The sequence below is a fragment of the Geotrypetes seraphini genome, chromosome 1, assembly GCF_902459505.1.
Source record: "Geotrypetes seraphini chromosome 1, aGeoSer1.1, whole genome shotgun sequence".
Classification (NCBI taxonomy): Eukaryota; Metazoa; Chordata; class Amphibia; order Gymnophiona; family Dermophiidae; genus Geotrypetes; species Geotrypetes seraphini.
In genome coordinates, this window is record NC_047084.1 from 42,516,770 (window position 1) to 42,539,113 (window position 22,344).

A 22,344-nucleotide genomic window follows, 5' to 3' on the forward strand; every position below is an offset into this window, starting at 1 on the left:
TGATGGAAAGACCAACCTCCATGGCTTCCTCACAAGGACTCACTTCTTCAGGCAGGTTGTCAAGTTCCATTGGAAGATCAGTGTCAGAAAGAACTTCCTCCAGCAATTCTTCAGCCTCCTGTACCTCCATAGGTGAGGCTGTATCGTCCTTGCTTGGCCCGAGGAGACTCTCAGGAAAGAGAGGTCTGAACCTTCTCCCTAGCCTGCCTGTCTGCTTTCACTCAGGTGCTGGCTTTTGTACTGCAGGGGCACGCCCTATTCTACCTGAGTCAGCAGACCTGCCTGGGGCTCTTGGGCTCCTCTTGTGGTGACCTAGAAACTGTTCTTCCAGGAGATCCTGGGAGATTTCAGGCTCCCCCTGGTGGTTAACCTGAAAATCATCCCTATTTTTCCTAGCACAACCCTTGTACATTCCCTTCCGGGTTTTACTCTGTGTCTTAGTGGGAACTTTAGCTGGAACCAGGTCAGGCACGATGTCTGTCTGGTTACACTATCCACAAGAAGAGAAACCGATCCTCCACAACATTTCTAAACTTGCCTATGTTTATTAATTGCTGGTGGTCTTTAAAATACAGCGAGCGATGAGGAGAAGAATTTGCAGTTCCTGATGAAGGGGGTTTAACCTCTGAAACAGAGCCCCCGTTGGACGCAGATGGTACACAGACTTTCAGCACGCTATATTTCTGATGGCAATGCTACAATTATACCTTAGCAGATAAGTACTGCGGTTCAGTTTATTTCAAGATCCAGCCAATTGACAAAGGCTTCAACTGTGGCTGCTGCATTGCACTTTCAATTTGGGAGCAGCAGATTTAATCTTTTTAAGCACTTTAAGTATTGTGAACTTATTAAAATTCACATTTATATTTCATCAGGGATAGGTCCTAGGATGTTTCACCTGTGATACCCTTTTGGATGTACTATTGTGGCAGCAGTGCCTTTGGGATGGTTCCCGTGGCAAGCTGTGTAAATTGAGGACCATCCCTCACTTACAAATACTTTAAATATTAGTAGAGTTTGATGTGTTATCAGATTTTGTTCACTGCTTCCCTAGCTTGAACGGGTTTCGGGGAGATTTTTACTAGTGGAGTTATTATACTCTCCCTTTCGGGTTTTCTATTGTGATGGGATAAAGCCAAGACATGGCGTGAGCACATTTCAAGGGACCCTCAGGCATCTCCCAAATTTCTGTTAAGGATCCAAACTATGTCAGAATGATCAAGAAAAGGGCAGATGATCAAGAAAAGGGCAGATCACTCATGAGGGAACATTCCACAGTGACAGGCTGCAGCTTCAATTCCTGGAGAGATTTAGAAATCAAATCGACTAAATGCACGGGATTGAAAAATCTGCCAGATCCGGGGCTCCAATCGGATCCTGATCATGGAGATCTGCCAGGGCTGCCACAGCTTCAGCAACTGTAGTGCCTGCCTGTGTAAGCAGAGGTATTATAAGGGTATCGGAAACAACTGCAAAGCGCACTTATGTTTCACTGGAGCATCGCGGGCGCACTCCCCAGGGTCCCCCGATGTCATTTTCATAGGTACCTGGGCAGAAATAGCAGGAAGACCCCCTTAAGAGGTCAAAGGCAAAGGATCCAGGCAAATTGCGCCCCCCTCGTGGGCCGCAGGGCACATGGAACATGGCTGTGCACCAAACAGCCATCCACCACAAATAAGGCATAAATTTATGAAATCCTGTCCTGGGGAGTTCATCTGAGTGGTTTCTCTGCAAAAACAAAGCTTGCAAGTGCTAAAAATAACTTTTATTCTAAATCAGGAAAATCCAAGATGGCCACCACAGGTGCTGATTTTACACAAAAATAGCCTAGGAAAAACATTAGAAGCCCTTAAAAATTGAGATTTTAGGATTTTAGAGGTGGAGGGTAGGACATGCAGGGAAACCTGCCAAAAACCCCGTTTCTAGACACCCTCAAAATCGCTGATTCAAGCTGTCAGCCTGTACTCACTGTGACATGTGCTGACTGGAAAAACACTGCAGAGAGAATTGAAACAGCTTACAGGGAGATCCTCTGCCTTAGGAAGCAGGCAAGCTGGACTACAATTCTTCAGACTGCCTCACCGGCTGGACGTCCACGGCTAGGTTCCTCCGGACACACTGCGCAGATGCCTGGCAGAGGAATGCAATCTGGCCCCGATCCCGGGTAAGCCACGCAGCCTGTGCTCAACCCACTAGCGGACAAACCAGGGACATGAAAGCTCCCAAAGGAATGGTCCCTGAGCCCCAATATGAAGTGCAGGCTGTCCAGAGGGTGCATTGACAAGCAGCCAACCTCCTGGAAGCAGAATTTTCCAAAGATCAGCAATCTCCTGCAGTAAGAGCTGTCCCCGTAAGGAACCTCTGCAGCATGAGGGCAAAAACCGTGAATGAAAAGACTGAACTTTAAAGAAAATAAACACCAGCAGAAAAGACAAGCTCCTACAGCCTGGCTTGTAGGAAAGAAAACTGGTTCTTGAGGGAACAGTGCTGAGGTGAGAGGGGTACAGCTTAAGTCTTTGAAATATGAGGCTTCCTACAAGTCCTGGCCAGTAGAGGGAAATAACCCACTGGTCCCAGAATAAAGTGGAATTGTACAAGAAATTGCATTGCTGTTCACTTTGCAAGCTGAATATAAGAATATATAAATAAGCAAGCACTTAATTATTCCATTGACACACCTACCTCAAGGCATCCAGTTATAGAACTAACCAGTTTGGAAACAAGGTGCTAACAAGATACTTACCACTTTAGTAAAAAGAATTATTACTTTTTCCAACCTCTCTCTGCATGTATTCCCAGGGCCTATTCTTCTACCTAGCAAAAGAGACATCAGACACAGAATATTTGGGATTAATATATATGTAAATAGATATTAAAACATATTTGTAAAACCTAAGAAAATACTCATTAAACTCATTAAAAGTCAGACATTTTTACATAGTAACATAGTAAATGATGGCAGATAGACCTGAGTGGGGCCATCCAGTTTTCCCAACAGTAACATTATCAAGACAATGTTGAACCAAAAATCCATTACATTACGGCATTTTATTTGCTAAGTTCCACTATAAGTTGTCTTCTCCTCTCGCAAAATATGCAAGATCAGTACTCAGATGATATGTATATAGTATAAAATACATAAAATTGCTCTTAATCTGTCCTTGCCATCTTCAGCTACGGAGATGCCGACAAAACCTAGTCCAGCCCAACCTGATCTGTCTTGTCACATAAGGGACACAAACCATAGAAGTCCATCCAGAACAGGATACCCTGCTACATTGCTGGAGTTGCCATCAAAGCTAACTCCAGCCCATCCTGATCTGTTTTGCCATATATAAGTCAACAAGGCAACAGAGAAGTGAATTAATTAAAAAAATAAAAAAAAGACTATTTGCACTTATTTTAAAGTCTGCTTTAGAAAATCCCTGAAAACTCGACTGTTTAACAAATTCTAAATCCCCATACCCAACTCTTCCTCGCCATGACCCTCTTCCACCTCACCCCCTAATTCCAAGGTCTGAAACTAATTATACTTTCCACCTTGAATCTCATGTAGACATAATGTATCTTTATTGTAACCCACCTGCACCCCATGTACTGACAAAACGTATCTTTATTGTAACCCATGTACTGACAAAATGTATCTTTACTGTAACCCACTTGTATCCCATGTACTGACAAAATGCATCTTTACTATAAACCATTTGCATCCCATGTACTGACTAAACGTATCTTTATTGTAAACCGCTTCGAACTTCACGGTATAGCGGTATATAAGAAATAAATTAATATTATTATTATTAGATGAATGTATCAAATATCAACCTGAGGATAGAATTAACATATTGGAAATAATTTTATAAAACTTTTACCCTGTGGAAAAATACTTTTATAAAATTGCACTATTACCTACATACATAAAAAGTGGGTATGTGTGTAAAAGGAGACACTTGTGTAGAAATAGGCCCATGCTTTCTGATTTGTGTTTAGGCTTTCCCAAAATCATAGTTTCAGCGTAGTTGTGATGTACATACTTTATAAAATATTCATGTATATGAATCAAACACATGTACACATTTACACCTTTTTCTAAGCAGGCATCCGTACGATCATTTGTGTGCAATTGGGGTTTGCTCTGGAAGCTTGTTTTACAAAGGCAATGTTGGGCACCTATGTTGCACAGGCTTAAATAGCATCTCTCTAGATTTCTCCTGGACATCCTGTTACAAAATTACCTCCAATATGTACATACTTTTGTATTTTACTGAATCATATGTATTTATTTTAGTCCATTTCCTCTCTATTAACTGTCTTCTCCCCTTTCAATTTCTTCCAGAATGTGCCAGAATATTTTGAAAATTCTCACCATACTAGGTGCTAACACAAACAATGTAGAGTAGAATTACATTTATTAGCATACATTTGGCTCATTAGCATGTCCTAAAATTTTAATATACACAATTTTAATATGATCCTATAAATGGCGTCATTTGCCACGGTTCAGCACGGTTGTCAATCATCCATTAGGCATATTTTAGAACATAAGAATAGCCTTCTGGGTCAGACCAATGGTCCATCAAGTCCAGTAGCCTGTTCTCATGGTGGCCAATCCAGGTCCCTAGTACCTGGCCAAAACCCAAGGTATAGCAATAATCCATGCTACCAAAACAGAGCAAGCAGTGGCTTCTCCCATATCTTTCGTAATAACAGACTATGGACTTTTCCTCCAAAAACTTGTCCAGACCTTTTTGAAAACCAGCTACGCTATCTGCTCTTAATAAAACATCCTCTGGCAATGTGTTCCAGAGCTTAACTATTCTCTGAGTGAAAATTTTTTTCCTCCAATTGGTTTTAAAAGTACCATATATACTTGAATATTAGTCAATCAGAATATAAGCCGAGACCCTCATTTTTCCCCCCAAAAAAGGAGGAAAAATGGTTGACTCGAATATAAGTCGGGCGGCTTAATATTCAATTGTCCTGCCCTGCCAGGTTCTGCACTCAGCCTCCCTCCCTGTCAAGTTCTGCACCCAGCCCCCTTCCCTCCCTGCCCTGCACGCAGTCCCATTTCCTACCAGGTGTGAACCAAGCCCCCCTCCTTGCCAGGCTCTGAACACTGTCCCACCTTCCTTCCCTGTACCCTTTCCCCTAAAAAGAGCCAACCTCATCAGTGGTATCACAATGGTTTGATTGTCCCGTACTCCCCTCTGCCCTCTTAACCCAGCCATCAAAAACAACAAATAGGAGCACTATAAACTTAAAACCACTTTATAAACTGCCTGAAGGAGCTCAGAACCATGAGATGGTATAATGAACACTATCAGGGTAAAACCCTGATTCGTGTTTCAAATGTCTATCATTGCTCCCTTTTGGAGTTGTTTATAAAGTTGTTTCATATTGTGTAAAAAAAATTGAATAGAAGTGCAAAAGTGTTTCACTAATTCACAACAGCTTTCTTATATTTTAAACTTTGAACTTATATAAGAAAGCTGTAGTGAATTAGTGAAACACTTTTGCACTTCTATTCAATTTTTTTAACACAATATGAAACAACTTTATAAACAACTCCAAAAGGGAGCAATGATAGACATTTGAAACACGAATCAGGGATTTACCCTAGTAGTGTTCATTATATCATCTCATGGTTCTGAGCTCCTTCAGGAAGTTTATAAAGCGGTTTTAAGTTTATAGTGCTCCTATTTGTTGTTTTTGATGAATGTTTTACCATTTTGGGACACTAGTTTGTAAATTTCTCACCCAATAGTGACTTAAAGGGAATCCTCTAACCCAGCCAGCAGATTAACCATTCCCTTAACTTACACCACCTAGTGGTAGGCCGGGACAGGAGGGATCCCTCCCTCCTGCCCCGGCCGACCCTAATAATTACCACCCTCCCCTCCTTCTCTCCCTCGCATACATAGAAACATAGAAAGTGACGGCAGAAAAGGGCCAAGGCCCATCAAGTCTGTCCACTCTATTGACCCACCCCCCTAGCTACCCTTTGAGAGATCGCACTCTGATGACCCATCCCCTCTTAGAGATCCGACATGAGCATCCCATCTGTTCTTAAAATCTGGCACGCTGCTGGCTTCGATCACCTGTACCGGAAGCCCATTCCAATTGTCAACCACTGGTTGACAATTCCCTGGTGGTCATGTTCCCTGGTGGTCCAGCGTATATCCCGCGCTGAAATCCTGAAGATTGTAAAGGTAGAAGCCAGCGGCGCACCCGGGCCAGCACACACAAGCGAGCTTTTCATGCTCCCGGCCAGCCCTGCACCACTCCTTGATAGGCTGCCGCAGATTCTCGCGGGATTTGCGGTTCTCGCAGCAGCCTATCAAGGAGTGGTGCAGGGTCAGCCGGGAGCACGAAAAGCTTGTTCCTGTGTGCCGGTCCAGGTGCAACACTGGCTATTACCTTTACACAATCTTCAGGATTTCAGTGTGGGACCACCAGGGAACAGGTATGTGAGGGAGGTGGCAATTATTAGTGTCGGCCGGGGCAGGAGACGGGAGGGATCCCTCTTGTCCCGGCCTAAGGCAGGCCTGCAGGAAGTCTGGGAGGGTTTTGGTTGGTCACAGGGGGATGTCCCACAGTCTTTGTAATTTTTGACAGAGTGAAAAATCGATCCACTTGTACCCATTCTACTCCACTCAGGATTTTGTAGACTTCAATCATATCTCCCCTCAGCTGTTTCTTTTCCAAGCTGAAGAGCCCTAACTGTTGTAGTCTTTCCTCATACGAGAAGAGTTCCATCCCCTTTAGCATCTTGGTCACTCTTCTTTGAACCTTTTCTAGCGCCACTATATTTTTCTTGAGATAAGGAGAACAGAATTGAATGCAATACTCCAGATGAGGTTGCACCATGGAGTGATACAGGGGCATTATGATAATCTTAGTTTTGTTAGCCAGCCCTTTTTTAATAATTCCTAGCATCCTGTTTGCTTTTTTTGGCCGCTGCCGCCACTCATTGGGCGGAAGATTTCATCATATTGTCTACAATGATACCCAGATACTTTTCTTGGGCGCTAATCCCCAAAGTGGGTGCTAATCCCCAAGGTGGGCACTAATCCAGTAATCTACCAGCACCTTACTCAACTTGAACATCAGTAGGCATCCTAATGTTAGGCACCAGAATATTAGGTCAGTGTTTTCCTAGCCTAATTTATTGGCACCTACTGTTACTTAAGTCATTCCACGCCCAAACCTCATCCCTAACCATGCCCACTTTAGGATAGGTGCAGGTAGGCGCCATAAGGCAACTCATTTTAGGCATTGGTAGTCGCCATGCCGATTTCCTTGTGAAACTTTAATTAATGGATTTTTAAGTGTTTTTTAATTGACTTTTAATGGCTTTTTCAAATATCATACCATTTGTCAACTAAAAAATGTAGGTTCCATGTGGAAAATCAGCTAGGCATCATTAACCTAGGTACCACTTATCAAACTAGGGCCAAAATCTATAAATACACATAAAAGTTTTGACTAATGCATAATTTTAAAGCTTTAGAACAGAGAGAAAATCAGACTCCTTTTTAATTTTGAGTCTCTAAAATGGCTTATTGGTGGTGGATCTGATGGAAAATGGTACAAACTAAGCAGAAAACTGAAGATTATGTAAAAGTTGGAAGATACTACAGTCAAACATGACGTATGTAGCTTACAGTAAGAATTAAAGGGAAGAATAAAGTTAACAAAGAAGAGGATATAGAAAGCAGTAGCTATCTTCAACAAGCATTTGTGCTCAGTATTCACGTTAGGAGGAATTAATAATGCCAAATGCAAGAGAAGGACATAAAAGACTGTGAAATGAACATGTTTACAGAGTAAGCAGTATTCAAGAGACCTGCAAGACTGAAGTACAAGGGTAGAAGAAAATTAATTCTCCACCTCTATAAGTTTTGTTTAAATGAAGATTATATAAATGAATAAAAAATGAAAATAATACTTGAAACTTGCTCTTTTATTATATGTATTTATTTTTCTACAAAGTCACTCATATCTTTTCAGCCAATGATGTACAAGTTTTTGAAAGTCATCACAAAAGAACTGTACACCTTGTCTCTTCAACCAGGTGCTCACAGTCCTTTCCAACTCTCCTTGTGAGTCAGGTGCACCCAAAGGTATTCCATCAGTTTTGGCAAAAGATGGAAATCACATGGCAGTAAGTTTGGGCTGTTTAGCATATGGGGTAAGACTGTGAGAACATGCTTGCAATTGTCAATGTAGTGTTTCATGCTCTCTTGTCATACTGCAACAAAATTTCCTTCTTGTGCTTCCTAACTCTTCACAGTCCCATTAAGTGTTCCTCCAATTGTCTTTTAGGAGTTTATCAAACCTTTATCATTTGAGCTTCATCCATTGCTATCAAGGGTTGTCCACTTCATTTTTGATCACACAAATCAGGCCTTCCTTGTCCACAATCTACAGTTTTGAGCTCAGTGACACATAGTACTCACTTCAACATGGACCTCACCATAAACAACCTTCATGCAGCAGTGAATTTCAATTAGAGGAACTCCTGTTACAGTCAGAAATTCTATCTCAGTACATTGCTTAAAACCTACTGAGTGATCACTGCACGCTTCCATTTCACAAGCAATAGCAAAACAGCCTTTTCAAACAGATACTTCTCACCAATTTCTAACCAAATAAGCTGATGGACAAGAAAACTATGAAAATTCTATTATTATATTGGCTAATATGCTTTAAAATTGTTACTGTTAACTCCTGCAAATCTATTATCTGAACATGTTACTCAATGTATATTAATACTACTTGTGTGTGCAATTGCACAAAAAAAATCTTTTTGTGCTGCTTCTCAAAACTCTTAAAAGTTTCTTCATAGCATGTGTGAATCCAGCTTACAAGAAGGAGGACTATGGTCAGGCCCCAGACATGGTTCTGAAAAATCAGGAGCACTTCTTAAAACCACTGGAAGTTTCTGGAACATGTCAGAAAAATTAGCCAATGTAAAATGAAACTACTCGTTATGAAAAACATATCCAATTGAAATGCTCAAGTCTTAAGAGGACTGACTAGGGGATCCACTAAGCTTAACGATCATCTAACGATCATCGCTAAACCAATTTGACCGTTTTTGTGATCGATTGGATTTCCTGACACGATGCACAAAACTGCTGAGCGTGTGTTTCTCCAAGCAATCACTCATTCTCCGATCCAGCCATTGAAATTACCTCATTAATATTAAAATCCCATGCAAACTGGCCCACCGATACATGCCCTAAAATTCCTCAAAAAATAGCAATCACTCCTACCGACCTGAAATGGTACCACATACAGGCACTGCGACCCCCCCCCCCCCCATGCAGCGAAAATGGCAGGAGGGATGCCTACTTCCTCCTACCTTGCTGAATACCCCCACGCCAGCCCCCACAAGGTCCTAGTCCCCCGCACCAACTCCTCTGAACCAATCCCCTCTCCTTCCCCCAAATAAGGAGGGATGCCCATTCCCTCCTGCCATGCAGAACACCCCCGCACCATTCCCCCCCGAGCCATTTTTCCCCCCAACCCAACAAAATACCCACGCCATCCTGCCACTGGACACCCCCCCATACCTATTTGAAAAGTTGGAAACAGAACGCCGCTCTGTGGCTCCTGCTTCAGGCCCACCAGTCCAAAATGGTGAACCTTCCCCTCCCCGGTGCATCATGTGATGCACAGGGAGGGGTGATGAATCTAGGGCTAGTTCAAAGTTTTTCCTCTGAATAGCCAGGATTTGCACTGTGGCAGGTATGTGGTCCTGTCCCTTTAAGGCAAAATGCTGTTAGAAGCAAAGGAAGGAAGCCTGCCCTGCATTGTGTAATGCCTAAACCTGTTTTCCCACCCTGGCTTAGAGGGTGTGGCATTCAGCTCCTAAAAGGTCAGGTCAGATTACAGGAGAGGGACACAGAGGCAGGAACACAGAAGGGAGAGTCATGAGAGCCACAGAGATGGGGAAGCTGGAAACAGAAGCTGTGACCAAGGAAGAGAGAAATGGTCTGAGCACAGACAAACCAGAAGCCCAGCTCAAAAGCAGTGTGAGTTATCTTCCAGAGTTTACCGCCCCGCCGCCCCCCCCCCCCCCAACTAGGTTATGCAAGAAGAGGAGGAATCTCCTCTCATACCAGGAACAGAGTTTTTTTCATTGCCTAAGGATATGGAGGTTAGTGAATGCTTACCAGAGTTCCAGGAAACAGCTGAGGCCATGCATATACTAGATTAGTGAGTCTTGATTTTCAACTAACTCACCTGCCTGCTAATATATGATTTTTGGTTTCATGTTTGTGGAAGCACAATATTTCTGGGAGAGTGCATCTCAAAGGAGAAAAGAGTGTGGAATTATCAGAGGCTGGAGTCAGCTTCTCTTTCTCCCCATTTGTACTAATTGATGTGCTGCGTGCAGCTGAGTTGTCTCTGTGAGGTTGCTGAGAGCAGAGCAGGAGCTGCAAGCTGTGTGAATCATTCCCTGCTACATGCTGTTAAAGTATACCTATTTCTCTACAATAAGAAATTCTCTGTGTTTCAAAAGAACTGTTTAAAACTGTATGCCATCAGAACACTGCTGCTGAATGTGTTTCATGAACAAAGCTGGTATAGACTGATTTTTCCAAACCAGGGTTAAACCAGCACAGCCATTAACAACTGCTAGAAAGCATAGCCAAGAATACACTGGTTTTTGTGAAGTATTTATCTTGGACTTTGCTATTTTTGTTTTCATTTTGAACTGCTCTAGTGCAGTGAACTGGAGTTTGAGTTTGTTAAAGTGCTTTTCTTATGCAAAGACTATTACCGGTTCATAAAAGCTGAACTATTTGCTGAATGCATTTCATGAACATTATCTGTGCTGTGTGCAGTAAACATAACACAGGAATGGACGCTTATCTGGTGGCATTAATAAATCTTTATTTTGTTTTGGAAGCCATTCTAACTTGGTGTCTGTTTGTGGACTGAAACCATTTCACTTACCTGAATCTGCACTAGTAGGCAGTGGCCTAACTTGAATGAAAGTCCTGAAGGAGACCCTCAAGCTTCAGAGGGCACGCTGGGAAGAAGATTGTCACGGCCCAAACGCACTAATCAAGCCAGTTAGGCGCATAGCAGTGACAGGGGCCAAAGGCCCTGATTGGTTCTGTCGCGCCTAAGGCCTCCCCCCAAAGGATCAATCAGACCTTAGGCACTTCCTCAGTATCCAGGATACTAAGGGAGGAGCCTAAGGCCCTGACTGGCTAGACCAATTGGCTTGACCAATCAGGGCTTTAGGCTCCTCCCTCAGATGCCTAAGGCCCCATCTCTTAGGAGTGCAGTACATGATTCTAAAATCTTCGACAATAAGAATGCTGGGGATTACCTCTGTACCACACTCCATTGATGTTACCCATATGTGAGAAATATCATCTTGCTTGCCCCTCAGAGAAATGGAATAAAATCTGAAAAATAAGATTGATCTGCTAAAGATGTTGCCCTCCTAGATCGAGAACCTCTTCTGCCATCAAGATGGATTGTTGCTTAGCTTCCAAAAATTACATCACTGAGCCGGACTGTTTCCCAAAACACTCTATCTCCCTCCTAAACCACAGAGTTGATCTGAATGGAAGCGGGCACACACTATGGCTGAAGTTGTAGGTGTAACCTCTGCAAGTTTGGTTCCTTGTGATGGTGTTAGGGGACTCTATCACTCTAGACTCAAAAGTAATATACAATAGAGAGCTTCCTTCTGCCCCTAAATGTCCCAGAAAGTCATCTGGAGAACAAGTCACCACCTCAAACTATACTACAACAGCATCCATAGACCCAATGACAGCAACAAAAGGTTATGTGAGAGGATATGCTGTGGTATTCCAGTTTAAAAAAATCTAAACAAAAAAGGATGTAGGAGCACAGCACTCTAGCCTGTCAATGTTCAGTCATCTTGGAGACCCCCAAAAGCACCCATTGCAGAATTTATTATGTGTTAACAAATTATACGAGGACGTACAACATATATATTCATATAATGATTCAAAATGTGTGATCATGGCACCGAGGTACCTCCCTCTTCAAACCCCGCATGCACCCAAAAAGAGGGAGAAAAAGCCTCAGACTTATGTAGCAGTATAGGACCAAAAGATACAAATCAAAACTGCTTCTGATACTTTCACTGGCAAAAAAAATCCCTCACAGAACAGCTCAGGTTTAGAAAAGGGCAAAGTCACCTGGAGGCACATTCAAGGACTTAGCTGACAAAAGACGACTTGAGCTCCAACGCTGTCACGTCTTCTCCAATCTTCCCAACAAGCAACTTTGTTTCACCAATGTTTGGCTCATCAGGGGAACAAACAATACAGCCTTGAAAAGTGCAGCCACACTGAGACCATGTAAAATGATCTATTTAAGTGAAGGTATGGCTCACTGGTAGAGCTGCTGCCTCTGCACCCAGAGGTTGTGAGATCGAATCCCAGCGCTGCTCCTTGTGACCCTGGGCAAGTCACCTAATCCTTCAGTGTCCACCACTTTGAATGTCAACTTTGAAATACCAAAGCTACAAAAAGGTAGTATATAAGTCCAGATTTCCTTTCCCCTTTAACAGTGTTTATCAACTTCTTATGATGGTGACCCCATTTTAACAGACACAGAAAGCACAGTTACTTACCGTAACAGGTGTTATCCAGGGACAGCAGGCATTTATTCTCACATGTGGGTGACGTCATCTACGGAGCCCCGATGCGGACAGCTTTTTCAAGCAAACTTGATTGAAGATTTAAAGTTTGCTCTGCCGCTCCACGCATGCGTGCCTTCCTGCTCCACCAAAGGGCGCATCTCCCCCTCGTGATCTCCAGTTCACTTAACCAGCAAAGAAGCCAACCTCGGGGAGGCGGGCGGGTTGTGAGAATATATGCCTGCTGTCCCTGGATAACACCTGTTACGGTAAGTAACTGTGCTTTATCCCAGGACAAGCAGGCATGATATTCTCACATGTGGGTGACCTCCAAGCTAACTGAAAAGGGATGGAGGGAAGTTGGCAATTTAAGCAAATAGATTACGCAAAACCGATTGGCCAAAACGGCCATCGCTCCTGGACAATGTATCCAGGCAGTAGTGGGAGGTGAAAGTATGAACCGAAGACCACGTGGCAGCCTTGCAGATTTCCTCAATGGGTGTGGACCGGAGGAAGGCTACGGAGGCTGCCATCGCTCGGACTTTATGTCCCGTTACTCGACCATGCAGCGCGAGACCAGCCTGAGCGTAGCAAAAAGAAATACAAGCAGCCAACCAGTTGGACAAGGTGCGCTTGGAAACTGGGCGACCCAGCCGATTAGGGTCGAAGGACATAAACAATTGTGGGACTGTCCGATGAGACTGAGTGCGTTGGAGGTAAAAGGCCAACGCTCTCTTACAGTCAAGCGTGTGTAGCGCCGTCTCTCCGGGGTGAGAGTGGGGCTTGGGGAAAAATACTGGCAAGACGATGGAATGGTTGAGGTGGAAATCAGACACCACTTTAAGCAGGAACTTAGGGTTAGTGCGGAGGACCACCTTGTCGTGATGGAATACAGTGAAAGGTGGGTCCGCCACCAGAGCCTGCAGATCACTAACCTGCCGAGCAGAAGTGAGTTGCAAGCAGGAAGATCACCTTCCAAGTGAGGAATTTTAGATGGCATTTGTCTAACGGCTCAAATGGGGGTTTCATGATTTGAGCCATTAAGGTCCCAAACCACTGGGGGAGGTTTGAAAGGAGGGTGGACATTCAAAAGGCCTTTCATGAAACGAGAAACTAAGGGATGGAGTGAAAGGGCTTTTCCTTCCAGGGGTTGATGGAAGGCCACAATCGCACTAAGATGTACCCGAATGGAGTTGGTCTTCAGGCCGGAGTGAGAAAGGTGGAGCAAATACTCCAGGACCAAGGGGACAGGGACCGACACCGGGTCCTGGTTGTGCGAGGAGCACCAGGACGAGAATCTGGTCCACTTTTGGGAATAGCAGGTTCTAGTGGAGGCCTTCCTCGAGGCTTCCAGTATTTCCTTGACTGATTGCGACACAGGGAGAGAAGTCAGGGGGAGAGAAACCAAGCATTCAGATGAAGAGACTGAAGATTTGGATGCAACAGCGAACCCTGGCTCTGCGATAGCAGAGAGGGAAACAGAGGCAGAGGCAGTGGATCTCTGGTACTGAGTTGAAGTAGAAGGGAAAACCAAGGTTGGCGTGGCCACCGAGGAGCAATCAAGATCATAGTGGCTCGCACTAGTTTGAGATGGACCAGCGTCCGCAGAATCAGAGGAAAAGGCGGAAACGCGTATAGAAACCTTCCCTCCCAATCTAGGAGGAAGGCGTCGGCCTCGAAGCGGTCCGGGGAGTATATCCGGGAGCAGAATTGAGGGAGTTTGTGGTTGAGGGGGGAGGCGAACAGATCTATCTGAGGAGTCCCCCACTTCTCGAACACCTGTCGTAAGGTTTGAGTGTGCAGCGACCACTCGTGTGGCTGGAGGAGGCGGCTGAGTCTGTCTGCCAGACAGTTCCGTTCTCCTTGTATGTACACCGCTCGAAGGAAGATGTTGTTGGAGATTGCCCACTTCCAGAGGCGCAGGGCTTCCCGGCAGAGGGTCCGAGACCCCGTCCCTCCTTGCTTGTTTACGTAGTACATTGCTACCTGGTTGTCAGTTCGAACGAGAACCACCCGGTCGTGGAGCAGATGTTGAAAAGCCACAGCGGCGAGATAGATGGCCCGAAGCTCCAGCACGTTGATGTGGCAGCGGCGGTCCTCTGTTGACCACATCCCCTGAGTGCGTAGGCCATCCAAGTGAGCTCCCCAAGTGTACTCCGACGAATCCGTGGTGAGTACCTTGCTGTGTGGGGGGGCGAGAAAAAGTAAACCTTTGGACAGATTTGAAGAGTCGGCCCACCAGAGGAGCGATCGTTGCAAGGAAGGAGTCACTGTCACGGGACGGTCGATTGGGTTCCTGAAGAAGGGCTCCTCCCCGAAACCAGCGTGGTTGTACCTTTTCTCCTGGCGCGGTTTTTGTTCGTTAATGTGTGAGAAGTGTCTCAGATAAGTATTTTTTTTTTCAATTTGTATGTGATTTTTTGTTTTTGATTTTGCCGAATGTTTTTGGGGGGTCTGGCTGGCAGGGTTTTGTTTGGGGGTCGCTCAGGTATTTTTTGTTGAATTACATTTGATTTATTCACTGATTTATTATTTGAATGATTTATTGAATTACTTAATTTGCAGCACACCAGGGTGCTCGATGATGGTGTGGGGGTGGAGGCTCATCGCCTTGACCCAGAAGTGAAGTGCCGGAGCTGGACTCCTATTGCTGATGGTTCACACTGAGAGTACCCTTCACTTATATTATATTATATTATAATCACATGATTCTGGTTGTGAGTTGTGAATATAGGTTTAGTTCCCTGAGCGCCCTTCAAACAAACCCTGAAGTGACTTGAATTGCCTCGTTACGTTGTTTCTGAACTCTATAAGGCAGGGAAACTGCTTTGCTCTCTACTTAATTGTAATGCTTAATTGTAATGCTTATAAATATTGCTTTTCTGTAAACCTATTTCTATAATATATTCTTTAAGCAATCACCTCTGGCTGTACTTCTTATTTGAGTCTACTTCCTGGTGAATCTTCAGTGAAGGAACTGAACCTGGGACCTGGCGTGTGTAAGGGCGCCTCTCACGTAACCCCTACCAACTCACCTTGTGGGGGACCAGACTAACAATCCTTACAGGAGCCAGGTACAACACTGCTGAATTCCTGAGGCCGGCAGATTCCTCGGCTTGGCGGCAACATCGGACTGGCGCCGGAGGGAAAGACATGCCAGGCTGTGAGGAGAGAGGGACCAGTGCTGGAGGGAAAGGAAACCTGGGCTGTGAGGAGAGCGAGATTAAGGGAGAGAGGTTGGACCTGGGGTAGTATGGAGGAAGAGGGAAAAATATATTTGAAGGGAGAACAGTTGGTAAGAGAAAGGGAGAAATGGTGGACCTGGGGAGAGGAAGGGAGGCAGGCAGACAGGGGGAGAGATTGGATGGGGGGCAGTTGGGAAGAGAAAGGGAGAGAAGTTGGATCTGGAGATGGAAAGGAGAGATAAATGTTAGGTCTGGGGGTGGAAGGGAGAGATGCAGCATCTCTTTTTTTTTCCTTCCATCTCATTGTTCAGCATCAAGGAGGGGAGGGAAGAAAAACAACAGAAAAGAGAGGGAGCAAAATGTTGGACCAAGAGTAGAAAGGAGAGATAGAAGAAAATAGGAGGCTGGGAAAGGAGTGAGATGGGAAATGGGAGAGCTACAGAATAAGAGAAGATGGAAAATTGATAGGTAGCTGAAAATTTAAAAAGGAGAAGGATGAGAAAGAGGGTGAGATTTGAGTGGACAGAGGCAGAAAAGAAAAAAAAGGAGAAAAGTTGAAAGGGAAAAATCAATATGTTGGAGACAGGGACTGGAGCAAGAAAGAAGAGGAGAAAAACAATGGAGAGCAGACACTGGAAAGGGAATTAGAAGATAGACAAAATCAGAAAGAGAAACTGGAACTAAAAGCAAAATGACCAAACAAAAGGTAGAAAAAATAATTTTATTTTCTATTTTGTGATTACAATATGTCAAATTTGAAATGTGTATCCTGCCAGAGCTGATGTTAGACAGCAAGCGTGAACTAGGACCTAAAAGAGAGGAAAAGTATTTTTTTATTTATTTTGTAGCCGGCATGGGGTTGGAGAGGTTGTATCCCTATACTTCTACAAAGACTAACTCCCTCCTTTGCTGGTGCGCAGCATGGGTTTTTGCAGCAGTGGCGATTGATCCGACGCTCACAGAAGTTCTGTGAGCATCAGAGCCACCACTGGCACTGGGGCCCACGCTGTGCGTCAGCAAAGGAGGGGGTAATTATCTTAATAAAAAATCCAGCCCACAATTTAGTCTGTGTTTTAGATTTCAGCCCCTTATGTGATTTGAGTTTGATACCCCTGGCCTAGGCAAAGTTTCAAGGCGGTGTACAATAAAAGAAAAACAATAGACTCACAATTGAGACTAAAGACTTACAGATACAGTAGGATAAAAAGGGGAAGAACTATAATGTAAAAATAGGAAAATAACAAATGGAAAAAACATAAGGAAGGGGATCTGTACACTAAACTGAACACTGTCCCAAATGGAGGGGAGATAAGGTTTGAAAATTTGTGACCGAGTGAACCGATTGAGCCTGTGATTTTGAATGTCCTGGTGGCCCTGATGCAACGGATGTTTAAAATTCCCGCGAAACGGGCAAACAGACACTAGTGACCAAATCTATTTTTAAAGACAAGTCAGCAACAAGATAAGTCTTTCTGGTCTATTTTTTTCAAATCCTGGCTATTATATATACACAGTATCCCTTGAAAAGTTTCTGAAGTTCGGGGTAAAGGGTGTAGCTTTATTGAAATGCTTTAGAAAAATTGTTTAAAAAAATATATACACCGGCCAATGATTGGAGCAGGAGCTGTAGTACTACGCGGATTATCCTCAGTCTGTGAGCCACTGCTGTGCGTAGGCTCCGATTCTGAGGCCATAGTCCTTCAAGTCTGTTGGGCTAACAATACTGATGTGTATTGTCTGGTATTAGCGGTATTCTAGACTAACCCTTATGATAATATTGTATACTGCTGGGGTGACTAGTTTTGGGGAGATAAGACTGTCATATGTCATGGGCACCACATTTGCTGTAGAAGTGTTCCCTGTAATGGTGTTATTCATTACAGGACTCTGCATTTTGGGATAGTAAAAGCAGGAAGAAAGCAGAGGGAAAACACCACAACTGAAAAGATACTGAGGAATACTAAAACAATCCTTTCTAATTTCATAATAAATGCTTCTGACCAGCTAGATTTAGCTTCAGTGGATCACAGTTTCCAGTTGATACTAGATATAACAATTAAATTGTTTAAATAAACCATCTTAGTAAATCATTTATCAGCAAAAGCACAGATGGGAAGACTAGGCAGAAGGAAAAACAGATGGTGAGAGATACAACAAGTAACTGGAAAGCTACGTGCACAAATGCTCGCAGTCTATGTAACAAAGATCTTGATTTGCAAGCCCTGATGTTGCAGGCAGACTTGGATATTGTTTCCATCATAGAGATGTGGTTCAATAATTCCTATGAATGGGATGTAAACATACCGGGCTATGCCCTATTTAGGAAAGATAGAGCTGGTCAGAAAGGAGGAGGGGTAGCTTTATGTGTAAAAAAACAACATTAAAGTGGCTGAGGTGCAGGGGAGAGGAAGAAGTGATATGGATTGTCTTAAAAAGAGAAGATGGAACATCCATCCATATGGGCATTGTCTACAGACCTCTGACATACACAGAGAAATTAGACAAAGATTTGGTCATAGATATCCAAAAGTTGGGAATGAAGGGGAAGGTGCTTTTGCTGGGGAATTTCAATCTGCCAGATGTGGATTGAAAGGTCCTGTCTGCAGAATCAGAAGGCAGTAGAAAGATTGTAGATGCTTTTTAAAGTGCACTGCTGAGATACATGGTGATGGAACATACGAGGGGGGGGGGGGGGCAATGCTAGATCTTGTGTTCACAAATGGCCCACCTGGCCAATAGTGATTATCACACCATATGGTTTGAAATAAGGGCAAAAGTGGTATGTGGCTGAACAAAATTCAAAATCCTGGATTTTAATCGGGCTGATTTTGTTAAAATGGGGGAGTACCTGAAGAAAGAGCTGAAGGGTTGGAAGGACATAGGGAGTGGTGGAGGATCTGTACACTTAACTGAAGGAAGCTATAAAATAGCCAACAGATCTTTATATAAAACAAGAACAAAGGAAAAGGATATGGTTCAACCTAAAAGTCGTTGATAAAATAAAAGCAAAAGATGCGGTGTTCATGAAATATAATAGAACACAGAAGAGATTACCAGATAAACCTGAAAGAAGCAAAAAGAGAAATATGGCTGGCAAAGGCTCTGGGAGAAGAACAAATGGCTAAAAATATAAAGAAGGGTGACAAGACTTTTTTCAGGTATATTAGTGAAAGGAGGAAGGCTAGAAATGGAATTGTAAGGTTGAAAGATATTATGAACCGCTATGTGGACAGTGATGAGGAAAAAGCAGAGGTGATGAACAAATATTCTGTTCTGTCTTCATCAAGAAAAATCCAGGAGTAGGACCTCCATCAGTTGGTAAATATGCATCTGAAATTGAGGCTGATATTACACCGTTTACGGAAAAAAGTGTTTATGAACAACTTGAAAAACTGAAAGTGGACAAAGCCATGGGAACCAGATAGGATCCATCCCCAGAATCTCAAGAGAGTTCAAAGGGGTTTTGGCAAGAGTTCTTAAAGATTTGTATAATAAATCCTTGGAGATAGGGAGGTTCCGTGGAATTGGAGAAGAGAGGATGTGGTCCACAAAAGTGAAGATGGAGAAGAGGCAGGAAACTATAGGCCGATAAGCCTTACTTTGTTGGTTGGAAAAGTAATGGAGTCTGATAGGTTACAAGATCCAAGGCAACGTGACTTCACCAGACAAAAATTGTGCCAAATTAATATGATTGATTTCTCTGACTGGGTGACCAAAGAATTGGACAGTGGACATGTGCTAGAAGTAGTCTACATGGATTTCAGTAAGTCTTTTGACAAAATCCCTGTAAACTCAATGGGCTAAAGTGATGAACTGGATTGAGAACAGACAGCAGAAGGTGGTAGTTAATGGAGTTTTCTCAGGGGATAGAAATGTAAATAGTGAAGTGCTTCAGGGATCTGTACTGGGGCCAATCCTACTCAACATATTTGTGAGCAGCATTGCTGAAGGGTTGGAAGGAAAAGTTTGCCTCTTTGCGGATGACACCAAGATTTGCAACAGAGTGGACTCCCTGGTGGGTGTGGACAATATGAAAAAGGATCTACAAAAATTAGAAGAAAAGTTGCAGTTATGAAGAAGTGCAAAGTGATGCACTTGGAGTGCAAAAATCCAAGAGAGCAGTATGTGCTAGTGGATGAGAGACTGACATGCACGGATCAGAAGAGAGACCTTGGTGTCTTAAGATCTCAAGGCAATGAAACAATGTGGCAAGACGATGGCTGTTGCCCGAAGAATTCTAGGCCACATAGAGAGAGGAGTAACCAGCAGAAGAAAGGAGGTGTTGATATCCCTGTACAATCGTTGGTGAGTTCCCACTTGGAGTTCTGTGTCCAGTTTTGGAGGTCGTATTTCTACAAGGATGTAAAAAGACTTAAGAACATAAGAATTGCCATACTGGGGCAGACCAAAGGTCCATCAAGTCCAGTACCCCGTTTTCAACAGTGGCCAACCCAGATCCCAAGTACCTAGAAAGATCGCAAATAGTAAAATAGATTTTTATGCTGCTTATCCTTGGAATAAGCAGTGGATTTCCCCAAGCCATTTCAATAATGGCCCATGAACTGCTCATTTAGGAAATTACTCAAAACATTTTTTAAATGTTAAGATAACTGATTTCACCACATTCTCCAGCAATGAATTCCAGAGTTTAATTACATGTTGTGTGAAGAAATATTTTCTCCATTATGTTTTAAATCTACTACTTAGTAGCTTCATCGCATGCCACCTTGAGCATGTGCAAAAGCTTAAGACCCTATACCAGCCCAACATGGAGGATTGCTGGCAGAATGTAGAGCACCTAACAGCACAGGTAAATGCGATGTTGTTTGAGAAAGGGGTTGTGAAAAGAGGGACAGCAAAGTGTGGGTAAGTGAAATGCCATTTGAGGGGGGTGGGGAGCAACAGCTTACCAATTAGCAGAAGGGAGGGGAGAGAGGAAAGCTGTGTGCTAATCACCGGGGGGGACTCGAATATAAACTGAAATCCCCATTTTTGGGCCCCAAAATCTTGGTTTATATTCAAGTATATACGGTAAGTTGTTGAAGATAAAGAAGTAGAGCATTTAGAACACCTAACAGCACCTAACTTAACGCACCGTTTATAGAATTCAGGCCTTTGTCCCTGCAATGTCCCAAAAATTCACTCTAGGGAAATTGAGCGCATCCAGCTTTGCCTGAGAAAGGGTAAACAAAAGATGCAGGGGGCTTGCGTGTGCTGGCCAGTCTTAGGATAGGTAAGAGCTTACAGCTCTTTAGAAATAAACAAAGGAAGTTCCTGCCTCCGAAAGGCCCCTGCCAACGTGAAGAGATCCACTTCGTGAAACCCTGCATCCTTCTCCTCTAACTTCACCAATACAGTGTTCGCTACTGTGTCGGACGAACCCCTGTGTAGGATAAGGGGGAAAGGATAAGAAGTCCACTCCTGGGTCCAACAACCCTTCACAGCTGCTTGGCCTCCCGACCCCAAGACCATGGCTGGGATGACAGAGCAGGACCTAAACTCAAGTACAGGCAGGCAAGGCCCCTGTAACCATATGTCTAACTCCACAGACCTTATAAGTTCTGTGCAGCACTAAAACAAGATTCTGGGGAAAAAGAGTTTGGAAGTAAAGGTTGCCCCCCTGTAAGAACCCTGAACTTGCACTGTCTCCCCGGTTGCCAAGGTGGATGGAAAGTTAGGTCCCATCAAGAATCTGCCGCTGCCAGTGGGAACAGCTTTCTCCACTGAAAAAATGGCTGTGGTGCATCAGTGTACATCCAATAAAGCCAAGTTCAATTCAGTACTCTCTAACGCCACCTGCTGGTACATGAACTGAACCCATTTGTCTCTGGATTCATCTGCTGCTGGCACAAAGGAAATTTGTTTTTCCTTGAAAATTCAATTGAAACAAATACATAAAAATAGCTAATAACGTTGCCTAAATGCCATTTACAAAGCATAAAAAGAAAATTACTATACTTCAGAATTACTTACAGCATTCCATAAACTGTTTCAGTTGCTCAAAAACTGCACGTAGAAATTCCTGGAGAGAGAAATGTAAATATTGAACAGTATGAAAATATATCCTGTTCAGTCTCTAGTCTACTAGTTACTTAGATATAAATATTAAAATATATTACCTTACTATGTATAACAACTGTATTGGTTTAATTCAGTGTACCTTTTCTCCATATCTGCCTGAGGTCAAAGGTGAAAGGGGATTAATTCAGGAGTAATCTAAAGAAATATTTATTTATTTAAAGGGTACAGTTGGCTGTATGGAATTGCCTCCCAATGAAGGTGGTAAAGACAAAGACCATCTGTATTCAAGAAATTATGGGTCAAGCACAAAGGATCTCCAATGCAGAGGAAGGAATTGTAGAATTTATTAGTTGCTATGGCTGTGCAGAATAGATAGGCTGCATATCTGTCATCATGTTGTTTCTATTTCTCTTTAGACATCTGATTAGATCTCTCTATATATAGGGCTCCACGCGCTAGTCGCTACCGCCTCCTTTTAAGCAGGCGGTAGATTGCTAGCTA

The 22,344-nt window shown here is 43.4% G+C and overlaps 1 protein-coding gene across 7 annotated transcripts in view; it reads right to left on the reverse strand.

Moving 5' to 3' along the window:
- IPO11 (importin 11) overlaps window positions 1–22,344 on the reverse strand; it is a 568,146-nt gene that overhangs the window by 429,619 nt on the left and 116,183 nt on the right. For all 7 annotated transcript variants that reach the window (XM_033930425.1, XM_033930408.1, XM_033930455.1 and 4 more), the window contains exons 8-9: window positions 21,796–21,844; window positions 2,744–2,814 (exon numbers count right to left, since the gene is read on the reverse strand). In XM_033930425.1, coding sequence (XP_033786316.1) covers window positions 2,744–2,814; window positions 21,796–21,844 — 120 coding nt within the window. The remainder of the gene's footprint in view (window positions 1–2,743; window positions 2,815–21,795; window positions 21,845–22,344) is intronic.